The following is an 11476-nucleotide window of genomic DNA, read 5'->3' as shown; positions in this document are numbered from 1 at the left end:
GAGTGCCAGCGGCAAAGCATTAGCACCTCCACACTGTTTATCAGACTCAGACAAAGCTGCATGAAAGACTGCAAGAGTGAGAATGTGAAGATGTAGTTGCTTGTGCAGATTATGAAATGAAAGTGTGCCTCTGAGGGTTGTCCCAATTTTCCACTCAGTAAGCGTAAATTGTTATAGATGGGATTCCTTGTTGCTGATTTTGTGTCCCAGATTCATTTAAACATCAGTTTAATGAGCACTGATGACGTAGTTTGTTGCTCATTAGACGGCTTCCCCTTCCCATCAGGCATGTTAACTCATTGCAATGAGTCAGCAGAGCTCCACAATGCAGAGACGTTCCCTCTCATGTTGCACATCCAGGCTCCACGGAGGAGTGTGGAGGACCACTGCTGAATCAGCCATGTAGCTCAAGCCACAAAATTAAAGTACCGCACCATAAACAGAAGATATACATTTGCGTATGTTGAATTAAAAGCGTGAAATTACCGAAACACAATCCTTTTTAGGTGCCGTAACGGAGGTTAGTTTGTGAGAGAAAGTCAGGAAGAAGCATCTCACTGAGGCAAAAACAAAACAAAACAGTTAACCTCTTTTTCCAAATATGAGTCACTCGCATCAGTCGGCGTAGCCAATCTCAAACAATGACGCAGACTTTTTATAAGACAACATGACATGAAACGCATCTGTGGTTAAATGATACAAGAGAAAGAAATTTCAGAAGAAGTTGGGAGTGACTCACGGCTCCCCTGTTGCTTTTCGTATCGCTGATGACAGTGGGGGTCTAATAGAGTGAATCTCGTGGAGAGAGGCAGAGGATTATCCAAGAGTGGGACGCCACAGAGCAAGATGTGAGACGGACAAGCTCCCTTTGTCTCTTCGATGCTCATGAAAAAAGAGGGAATATAATGAAGTGTCTTTCTACCTATTTACCTATCAGGCATAGATGTTTCATTGCAAGTCATCATAAAATTTAAAGGTAAATGAAAAGCTTTGAGATGGATAGGAGGTTCTAAACTGGCAGCTAGTGAGAATTATGTCATGTCATACTGGAATAGTCAGGTAATACAAGATGCACTGGCAAATATCTACCTATCTGTGTAACACGGGTTCAGATTTTGGTTGATATTGCCAAAGAGATTGTGTCCAGGCACACTGTATGTGCATGGAGGAAGAGTCAGCGTGTGGCCCAAAGGTGCTGGGAGGTCCTTATCAGTCGAAATGTCGCTCTGTGGCAGCTTCAGATATAAATCAGAGTCAGTTTTTACATTCTGTGGCCGCCTGTCTTCCTTTTGGTCCACTGTTTAAGTCCCCACTGTCTTCTCCTTGTCTTGGGCCTCCGTCTCCTCAGACTTCAGGGTGAGGCGAGTCAGGCTGGGGACCCCCATCCACCCTAACCACTGCAGAAAAAGATAAGATATATGTCAGGCTGTGAAAAGAAGACACTGGTGGGGGTTTTTTAGTTGTAGAGCTCTTCTTTTATTATCTTGAAATTTCACTCATACCAACACTGTTTCTTGTGTCTCGCACTGGAAAGATCCTTGTTCTATTTTCTTCAAAAAGTTTCTTAATCACGAGGAAATGTTTCTAATCACCCGAATGTTATAACTATCCATTCACCAAAAAATAAACTACTTACTATAAGTCATGTAAAACCTCTAAAACTCTGGATAATCACACACTACCCTGTAGAGGGCCCTATGGTGTCATCCACTCATTCAAGCTTGTTAAACTGGATCATTAGCTCCATGAGGATGGGAAACAAAGCTGATTGAGGGAAACCATGGAAACACCTTGGGAATGAAGACTTGTGAAAGTGAACTACAGTACAACACAGTTTGAAGAAGGGACTACCTATAGTGTCACTCTCCTCCTACAAAATCCTTTTCCAAACATCATACTGCACTAAGAGCACTAAGATCGCTACACCCAGTTTTTCTGCTTCCTTTCTCCATCTACTCTGATTATGTCCAGCGGCAGTCCAAAGCACTCGTCTCTTCCTTCTGCTTAAACAGACACTCTACAGGCATCCTCAGTGACACAGAGCAGAAAGACTCTGACACTGGCCAGTGCCCAGCCATCTGTATCACGCACAAGTTCATGCACACAGACACACAGTGGCTTGCACCTGCACTTCTGCTTCAGTCCAACTGTTTCTGAACTGGCAATGCACCTCATTTCAGAGGCAGCATTGATAATAATAGCCACATGGCTGTTTTATAAAGTCCGACCTCATTCCGAGAATCAATACAAACTGTCTTTCACTGAACCAGTTCAATCAGGTCTACTCTGAAACGTGAACTCCCCATCAGAGCGAAGCCTTGTTACAGACTCTTTTTTTTCCTAATCAGAACATTCAGGGAATCCTGATTGGATCCAAAGCCACTGTTAAGCTTTGAAATTTGCCAATTGTGATTGTGATTTGTGGTTTCATGATTGTCACAAGAACTCAAAGGAAAAGTTTAAGAGTCAGTGTTTTACTATGTTCACATATATATCTGTTTTTCTTTTGATAGTTTACTATCAAATAGCACTACTTATATTCATTTCAGAACTCATTTTATTCCATTTAAATCCATTTTCATTTTTAGGGCACTTAAAAGGATACTACATATTTTTGTGTTTACTTGATTAACTAAACCCTGCATGAACACAGTCTTTTCTTCCTAAATTATAAACCTATTTGCTAAATTTGCCTGGTCCCTCTTTTTTGTATTTTTATTTGTCATCAGGCATTTGTGATAGCATGTACCAAGCTGATGAATCTCCATAGTCTTTTTTTTTATATCAATTATCTGCTTATGCACTTGTGTCATGGGGCAAGATATTTGTACCCCAATTGTGCATTTGCACAATGCCAACAACAGCACATGGTGGGAGCAATAGAGTGAACTCGTTTGCCAAAATACAACCTTGAACCTTAAGCTAGGCTCTGATCATAATTTAGATTTTTATAGTTTTTTTTTTTTTTTATGTATCTGACTTTGTAAAGAATCACTGGTTTACAGAGCAGCAAGTCTTGCACCAGATGCCTGTTCTCTACACTGGAAGCCCCAGCTGGTGGTTGTCCCCAGAGGCTAATTCAAAAAACTAGTCACCAGGTTCCCAGCACTTCAGAAATTTGCTTCTACATCCTGGGATAAAAAGGGAAGCTGAATATTAGTCAGGACATTAGAGGGTGAATATTTAATTTAGTTGTGAACTTATTTCCGAGACCTAATTGCTCCTTGATTGTGGATTTGACAAAAACAGATGAAATAATAAGACTCTGGCTTTGGGGGAAAAAACAGCCTAAATCCTTGTTGATACCATCAAGTGTGTTGATTTGTTAAACCAACATCTTCAGGGTAATCAAACCACTTAACCAATTATTAAAGTAGTTTAGAATAATTTAATCAGTTAGTCGACTCATTGCAGCTCTACTGTGCACCAAATACATACTTATTTCACGCGGGGTGTCTGCTGCCTACTTCTATGCTCATTATTCAGATAACAACAGCAGTGAGAATACTTCCACCCAGAGAAGTTTTTGCAAACTTGCTAATGTGGGAGGATGACAACCAGTTATGAGTCATCCCTCTTGTACTGCAGAAATTGCATTAGTGATTTGTAACATGACTCAGCTGCATTATTACTGTAACTTTCAGCTGTATAATGTTACAGAGTAAAGAATGTACTGCTGAGATTCTGCAGGTACCGTGGGCTCTCAAACGCAATCCCACATGTAAACCCCATGATGGAGGTGGACTGTAGTGATGCAATAAAGACTGTCCCTCTGCGTTTTCAGCAAACCTTCTGTCAGTGGCTTTCATAGGAAGATTAAGCAGCATAAATCTGGGACTGTACATTTGCTACAGTGTTATTTTAGGTCAGTTTTGACATTAAAATTTCTAACCTTTCATCATCAGGTCTTTTGTTTTTTCCAATGACTCTGACAATCCTTTAAATATTTTTTGACTGACACCTGCTTTGACTCAGTTTGTTGGGCAATGAGGTCTCGTTTAAATTTTAAACACATACAATCTGCACAATTCATAGGGGGAAGCAGGCAGTAAGCGAGGGAGAGTTCAGGGAGGGGTGCTGCACAGATGAGATGGTTCTTTTCAATTCAGATGAGCAGACAGAAATGAGGCTGAGGACCCTTCATCTTGGAGGTCTCACCCCTCACCAGTGAATCATGCAGGGAATACCCTCATTGAGTGTGTCAGTCAAAGCGAGGGGACATTTTCAGTGCTCGGTTTCTGGTTTTAAAAGCCTCTTTGACTTGTTTTGACTGAAGCTGTTCCCATTACTTTAGCTACCAGTTAACTATGGTTCAGTGGAAACAGGAAACCCCCTGCGATTATCATGGATTTATGGCGCATATTCTCACTCCTTTGCTTTTTTTACAGTCCCAGTTGGTTGTGTAAGAGCACACAACCCCCTGCACAAGCACATTTGCTGCCTTTTTAATGGCTTCCGCACCGACAGACGGTGGTAATGCCAATTAGCACGTGCTAAACACTGATACTACATCAGATTTGGAGCCCAGGCCTGGATCCCATCTCGTAACACCTGCTAATGAGCCAGTCCGTTAAAGAGGTGACAGTGTTAAGCAGGCAGTCATCCTCTCAATGAACCAATGCCAAACTTTGCCTCCAAAAGAAATTCCTTTCTTTTCTTTGACATACAGCGGGCTTCACATTTGTTGAGTGGAAGAATGAAAAGAGGTACTCAAACAAAACACAAGAACAAAATGAGCTTTTTCCAGGCCTCATTAGAATGTAATGGGTATCCTAGACCAGACACAGTGGTTCGGATTGTAGAAGCAAGGATTTGTCAGTTGTTTGTCTTCGCATACTATTATCCTTATTATAACAATTTCTTAATCTTTACACAATATGCTTTGGAAGGGAAAAATAAAACCCTGAGAAAGAACAGGACAAGCGAGAACAACTGAAAACAAGATCACGAGTGAACTTAAGACCTCTTCAGTAGAGGAAAAAACTGAGTCTTATATGTATAAATCAAATAAAAAAGCTGGTTTCATTTTGTAAGTGCTATTTGAGAATTGAAGGACGATGGATGGCTCAGTGTTGTGCAGAGGCCACTTCACATTCCTGGAGCACTTACTTTTATCCTCCAAGGCTCTTTTTTTCCAGACATTCAGTGACAATTCTCACCGAGCCTCATTCTTCGCGTTTATATATTCAGTGCTATGCAGCGAATGAAATCACCTGATCTTATATTGATTTAAAAGGAGAATTAGATGGTCATAAAAGACTGGTATAATTTGAGATAACTGGGCTCAAATATAGTAATAATTCAATGTTTGCATTTATATTTCTTGTACTGGTTAAGGGATGATACTGGCATTTTGGGGGGGGGGTAGCTAATGTGATCAAATCCCTCTAACATATTGATCCTGTAAAACATTGTCTTTACATCCAAAGCTTGATAATGAATTTGCTAAAAAGTACTGCTGTTCCCAACAATCCAAAACACATTTCAACATACACATTAATGCTGCTTTAACATATATAAATCTGCAAGTTAGTCCCCAAAATGCACAGATTTTTCCTGATCCAGTAACATTCCCTACAATCTAAAGTTCCCAGCTAATTTTGAAAATGTCACAGCTCTTTATTTAAAACAAACAAAAAATTTTAACAATATTTATGCCTTTAGTAGGAAGCACAGAAATTCTGGCTTGCAGACAAAAATGGCAAAGCACTAGAAAAAAAATGTATACTCGGAGTTATCTTAATATATCTATATTAACAGTAATGGCAGATATCTCAGACAAACAAAAACACACACACAAAAAAGTTCATCTCTGCGTTTCTCCATCTTAATGCACTGCATTACAAGAAGTAAATTAAGGACATGGTAAATTGCTTTATAATAGATTAGTAAAGTGCATAATGTTGGTTCTAAGCCAGACATCATTTATTGAGTTCATCTTCCAAACAAACCTTTTAGATGTTGTCTGGCTTTCATGTCTGCATTGCACAATCTGTCCTAAAGACTTACACCAGAAACACTTCCCAAGTCCCCAGAGACAAATATATGGAGGAGTAGTGGTAAAGTCAAATACAGATCATACATATACAGTTACATACCCAGTCTATACATTCCTCCAATGTACTGACTGAGATGGAATCTGTGTCAAAATTCTGTCAACACTGAAATTTTTCACCTTGTTTTGACGGCAGGTTTCCTACAGAGCCGTAGTCTGTGCATTCCTTGAGTCTAATGCATCGTGAATACCTGTAAGACTTGGCCTCACCTACCTGCCTTTGGCAGCTAAATGTAGATTTTAGTCCCGCTGTTAGGTGATATACTGCTTTTGATCTCAATCCCGCAGAAATGTGTCTTCCCTCTGAGAGAAAAGCTTGCACAATGCTCAAAAAACACCACTACACACATTGATAAAATCTCAGTAGAATATCTTGATTTAATCGAGGTAGACTTTCCTTGGCACCGAAAGTAATACCACGTGAAGGAAAAATGTATTTAGTCTGGGATGAGTCTAAGTTTCTGTGATGAGAGGCCAGGTTTTCATGGAGCGAAGCACCTTAGCTCCCATCAGGCTTATCATTTTATTAGAACACGGTCACGCAATTTCCACTTTATGCTTTCATGGAACTGGGAAATTGATTTGCAATAAGCAAGAGAGGACAGAAAGATGAAAGATAAAGCATTTTGGATATTTAAATACCCATTTATCAAACGGAAAGACTGAAAAGCTGGGATTAGGGTTTGAGCCTACCTATCTGTTCCTGTGTATGAGAGTGCGAAGGCTGAGGCTGGACTTCAGCCTGGGCCTGCTGCTGTTGCTGCTGCTGCTGCTGCTCCTGCAGACTCTGACTGTCCACTGAGATCCCGCTGTCACTGTGCAACTTCTCTCCTTCCGGCGTCACCATCTGGTTGTTTGTAGCTCCACGGTTATTAGCTGCCTGTTTGTTCTGTTTGCAGCTATTCCACCTGTGGAAAAGTAGCACATCAGATAAGATCCAGTGCGATAAAGATACAGTCATGGTTTTAAACTAAAACAAATCTTCTTTCATTAAAGTATTACTTTTCTTTGGCTTTTTTTAAGCATTTCTAAAACCAGAAACACAAAAACAAAACTATTGAATGTACAAAATTATAAGTGATGATTCAGTTGCAATGATGAAAGTTGCAACAACATTACTTATTATGCTGAAAGAACTACGACAATGCTAGAACCCTAAAAATATCACCCGAAGATCCCAGCTGCTCTGCCCACTTTACTGGATATATTAGCTAAACACATTTAGTATTTAAGATCATTCTAAATCAAAAACCTTAAAATGACAAATTAGTAAACTATATTTCATATTTTACATCATCCTCAGAATTAATGGACTAACTAGCTCCACAGTCCTATACAAAAAGAATATTTCCATTTCCATCTATTTCTGTTTCTTATTTGTGAATTACACAAAGATTTTGCCACAAACATTTAGTGTGATCGACATTATAAAGTCCAGATGGAGACAGCATTTTAAATCAGTTCGTTGCAATGCATTAGTTAGCTAACTAGCTACAGCTTCTAACACCTTATAGATATCCATTCACAGCTGTCGCTTCCACTTTCAAATTCAACAGCCAGCTGCTAGAATGGAGTAACTTTCACTTGTATTTCTTCAGAAAATGCTATGCACTGAAAAAAAGGGACTGGCCATCTCTTGGATTTATGTAAGCATCTTGCATGTATTTAACACAATTGCCTCATGTTTTAAAGTTAAATGTAACTATATAGTGTAAAAACTACATGATATGCAGAAAGGGTGTATTAAATTGTTCATATCATGTTCAGGTGAAGTAAGTCAATAAGGTAGCAACGTTAAATCTCGTGAAACCACGCGTGATTTCATCTCGCGGGCTTTGGATCGTGGTTTAAAAAAGGCATCCATCTCAGTCAAGTCGAGCAGCCAACTCTACGTTTTTGGTATGTCTTGATTTTTTGAATTAATATTTACCATATTTCAGCCAAATGTAGTTAAACGTCTAGAGTGTCGCCATGTAACATGCTAAAAAAGAGCCGTTAGCTTATTTGCTGTTTTATCTGTTGTCAAAGAATTGGCGCTTTTTCATTTGAATTTGTCTTTGGCACAAGAGCCGTAATATCACATTAAACCTAATTACGAGGCACTCATAACATAATTTGGTTTTCTGTGTGAATAGATTTGCCAACTGACTCTTCAGTTACATTGTGTATTTACTGCACCATGGTGTTAGTGAGATTTTGGACATTGAACAGCTTTAGCTAATATCATCAGCGGCATTATGCTAGCTTACATCCCTACCCCTCCTGGCCTCACCTGCTGTCCTTTTGTTTTTGTTTTTGTTTTTTTTGCTGCACATTGAGAGACGACCTCTATTCTGCATTTCACCAGGAGTCAGCTGATGGATTGTGGGTTCAAGGTGTTATGGTAAGAAAGTATATTCTATTTTCGTTTCTGTAACTTAATTATAATGGGTTTTTTATAATTATTAGGTGCATGCATACTCACCCTATTAATACAACTGAGAAATCCAAAATCTGCCATAGGTTTAACTTATACCTGTATGTATTGCCAGAAAGGTGATTACTGGACTCGCATTAATGCACACTTGAACTGAAATGAGGTTGTAACTTGTGGGTTGTTGGGTTGCAAATCAGAAACAAACATCTTTGGATTTTTTTTAATCCCATAAGATCTGGAAACACAGTTTTTATTCAACAAAACATTACTGATTAACCAAGCACAGTGCCTGCTGTTATTTCAAAATAATTATGTCATTTCAGATAAAATGCAGCATTCCAGTGCATCCCAACCATGCCTTTACAGTCAAGGTTTCTGACGGAGCTGAGTTTCTCTCTGACAGTCTGCTGAAAGTGTTTGCAAAGTGATCGGGGGAACAGGGCACAAAGCTAAAGGATGTAGCTGCCATAATGACAGTAAGAACTTTAAAATTCTTTAACTACAAAGTGTATATGTATTGCATTAGGTCAGTAAAAGATTTTTATGCTACATCCATTGAAACAGTCAACTATTACCTGTGAGTAATGATTCCACTAAAAGGATGCCATAATTTTCGTCATGCATTTACTGGCCCACTGAGAAAAATTTATCTTTTTTTAAAAATAAATGTTCTGGAAACTATATATCCATAAAGTTGATGTCAAACAGGAACTTTTGATATTGCTTTGTAGATGCTGGTGTTGCATGTTGACTGGTTTAAAAAGTCAAGAGTTTTTGTCTGGGATCATTTTCTTCTGTGCTACTGAAAAGTTCACAAATCTCTGTTTTCTTTGTTATAATAGTCAAGGATGACATTAATGCTCGGAGTCCCTCATCAAAGTGCTCCGCATCTGTGTGAAAGACAATTGCAACATCTTGGTGCAGGAGTTCATGGTGAGTGTTTTATGAGTAGATTGTGGATTTGCAACCTTTAAAAATGCATTTAGTTATCCACTTGATCCTCATTGGACTGGTTAGGACCAGTAGTCCTCTTTAATAATTTGAAGTTCACATGAGGCCTGGTAGTGAACTCGGCCGCCGGCCCTTGAGGCCCCACCCCCACCCCTGTATTAGGGGTCACATCAGTGTGAAAAAACTTTAAATTTGTCATTCTAATGACCAAAGGAAAATCCCACCAATATTTACATTAGCTTTTGTTTGAAAAAAAAAAAAAAAAAAAGACCAACTGACCAACAGCTAACCAAATTGTGGGGCTGAAAGTCTAAATTCTAACATCTTCTGAGTGACATAGCCTGGATTTCTGATGGGCCGGTGTCTTTCTAACAAAAACTAATGTAAAGCATTTGAAATTATTATGTTTTTCACCCTCTCTTAGAAACTCTGTTAGACCATGAATGGCAGCATGGCAGGCCACTCTTTGGCTATAGCTATTTACTATGTTGCTTGCATTGGTTTAAATTACTCTAACATTAGAACTGGTAGATTCAAAAGAGATGAGTTTAAAAAGGAATCTTAAAGAAATGTTTTGTGTTTAACCAGGACTTGACTGAGGCCACTGCACAGATTGAGAAAACCACAATGAACATCTGTCTCCAGAGATGCGCCAGGCAATGACTTTTCTGATGTTGTTCTTCAAGATCTGGATAACGTGACCTTTGCAGTAGCCATGCTGTTTGGACCTTTTTTATTCCTTCAACATGAGTTACCCATCACAACTCTGCTACACTTTTGAGGTGATTCAATGGGTGGTAATGGAGTTGGATGCAACTCAGCTCTCAAGAAAAGCTCACAACTAAGACAAAACTGCTCCTGCAACGAAGCTCACTGTTATGCATGTGAGGTGACCAGCTCTAGGTGAGAGGACATTTAAATCTCACACTTGTTCTGCTGCATTTTTGAAGCTCAATTCCAGGAACGGATCGCAGGGTTCATTTTTATATACTCTGCAACTGCCATGAGGACGAGCTGTTTTTTGTTGTTGTTTGTTTTTCCTTTTGCTCTGTACAAGTTCTGTTTGTCTGTTTGGCAGCATTTTTAAATTTCTCTTTGTATTTTTTCTTTCTTTTACTAGTGAAGAGATGTAGCGTGAACAGTTATACAGTCTAAATATCCCATATGGGTCGTGTGAAATGGTATTTTCAGTTTCATTCAGTTGAAGTAAAGAACGTTGAATATTTCTAAGTGTGCTGTTTTGAACCAAGATGTCACAGTATGATCAGTGCTGTAATTTTTGACAGTCACTGTATCAATGTTATTTTTGCGTCTCTTGAATAAAGTTTTTGACCTGCAAGTGCTAATTTCTTTAGTTATTGGGGTAAAATGGGTAGTGTTAATAGGAAGGTGTTTGCCAATTCAGTAACCTAATTTAATGTTAATGGAAACTAACATTACCTCAAATTGTTTAGTTATAATTGTTGTTTAACTGAATCTTGATGTCAGAGGCCTTAAATAGAATGTTTTGTATTGTTCTTTCCCAACATTTTTCAAAAGAAACAGTCTAATTTCTTTGCTGCGATTGATTCCAGAGAACACGGAAGAACTGACATTATTTAACTGTTGATTTATATAGATTCAGTAGAGGAGTAATGTCAGTTTAATTCTTTACCTACTGCAGTGAAATTAGACATGTTGTTTTGAAAGGTTACTGGTGGATGCCAGCAACCATCTTGGAAGAGAACAATACAATCTGTTATAAGGCCTCCATTTGAAAATTGTGTATTTGATACTAGAATATAATAGCAAAATGTAATTTGAAGATAACATGTAGTATTTAAGTGACCAAGTAGTATTGGGTAAAAGTTATTGAATCGTGTTGGGATAACGTGAGAAAATTGTGAAGGATTAAAATATTCCAAGAGCTCAAATTACTTCATCAAAACATGTTTAAGTCACATTTTATCAACACAAATTGCACAGGTTTATTGAACATGAATAAATTGTGTTAATTTAACTCAATTGTTTAAGTTGCTGCCAAAGCAAAACATCTGTGTGCAACAAATGTCCAC

At 38.6% G+C, this 11476-nt stretch overlaps 1 protein-coding gene across 2 annotated transcripts in view; it reads right to left on the bottom strand.

The window, feature by feature from the left end:
* Positions 1–677: 677 nt before the first annotated feature.
* Positions 678–11476, bottom strand: part of ngfra (nerve growth factor receptor a (TNFR superfamily, member 16)) — a 29245-nt gene continuing 18446 nt past the window's right edge. For both annotated transcript variants that reach the window (XM_085352793.1, XM_085352792.1), the window contains exons 5-6: positions 6749–6963; positions 678–1397 (exon numbers count right to left, since the gene is read on the bottom strand). In XM_085352793.1, coding sequence (XP_085208919.1) covers positions 1345–1397; positions 6749–6963 — 268 coding nt within the window. In that variant the 3' untranslated portion in view covers positions 678–1344. The remainder of the gene's footprint in view (positions 1398–6748; positions 6964–11476) is intronic.

The sequence above is a fragment of the Diplotaxodon limnothrissa genome, linkage group LG4, assembly GCF_057381915.1.
Source record: "Diplotaxodon limnothrissa isolate DT_005_m linkage group LG4, D_limnothrissa_male_GT1.1, whole genome shotgun sequence".
NCBI lineage: Eukaryota > Metazoa > Chordata > Actinopteri > Cichliformes > Cichlidae > Diplotaxodon > Diplotaxodon limnothrissa.
This window is presented reverse-complemented; position numbering and strand designations above follow the sequence as displayed.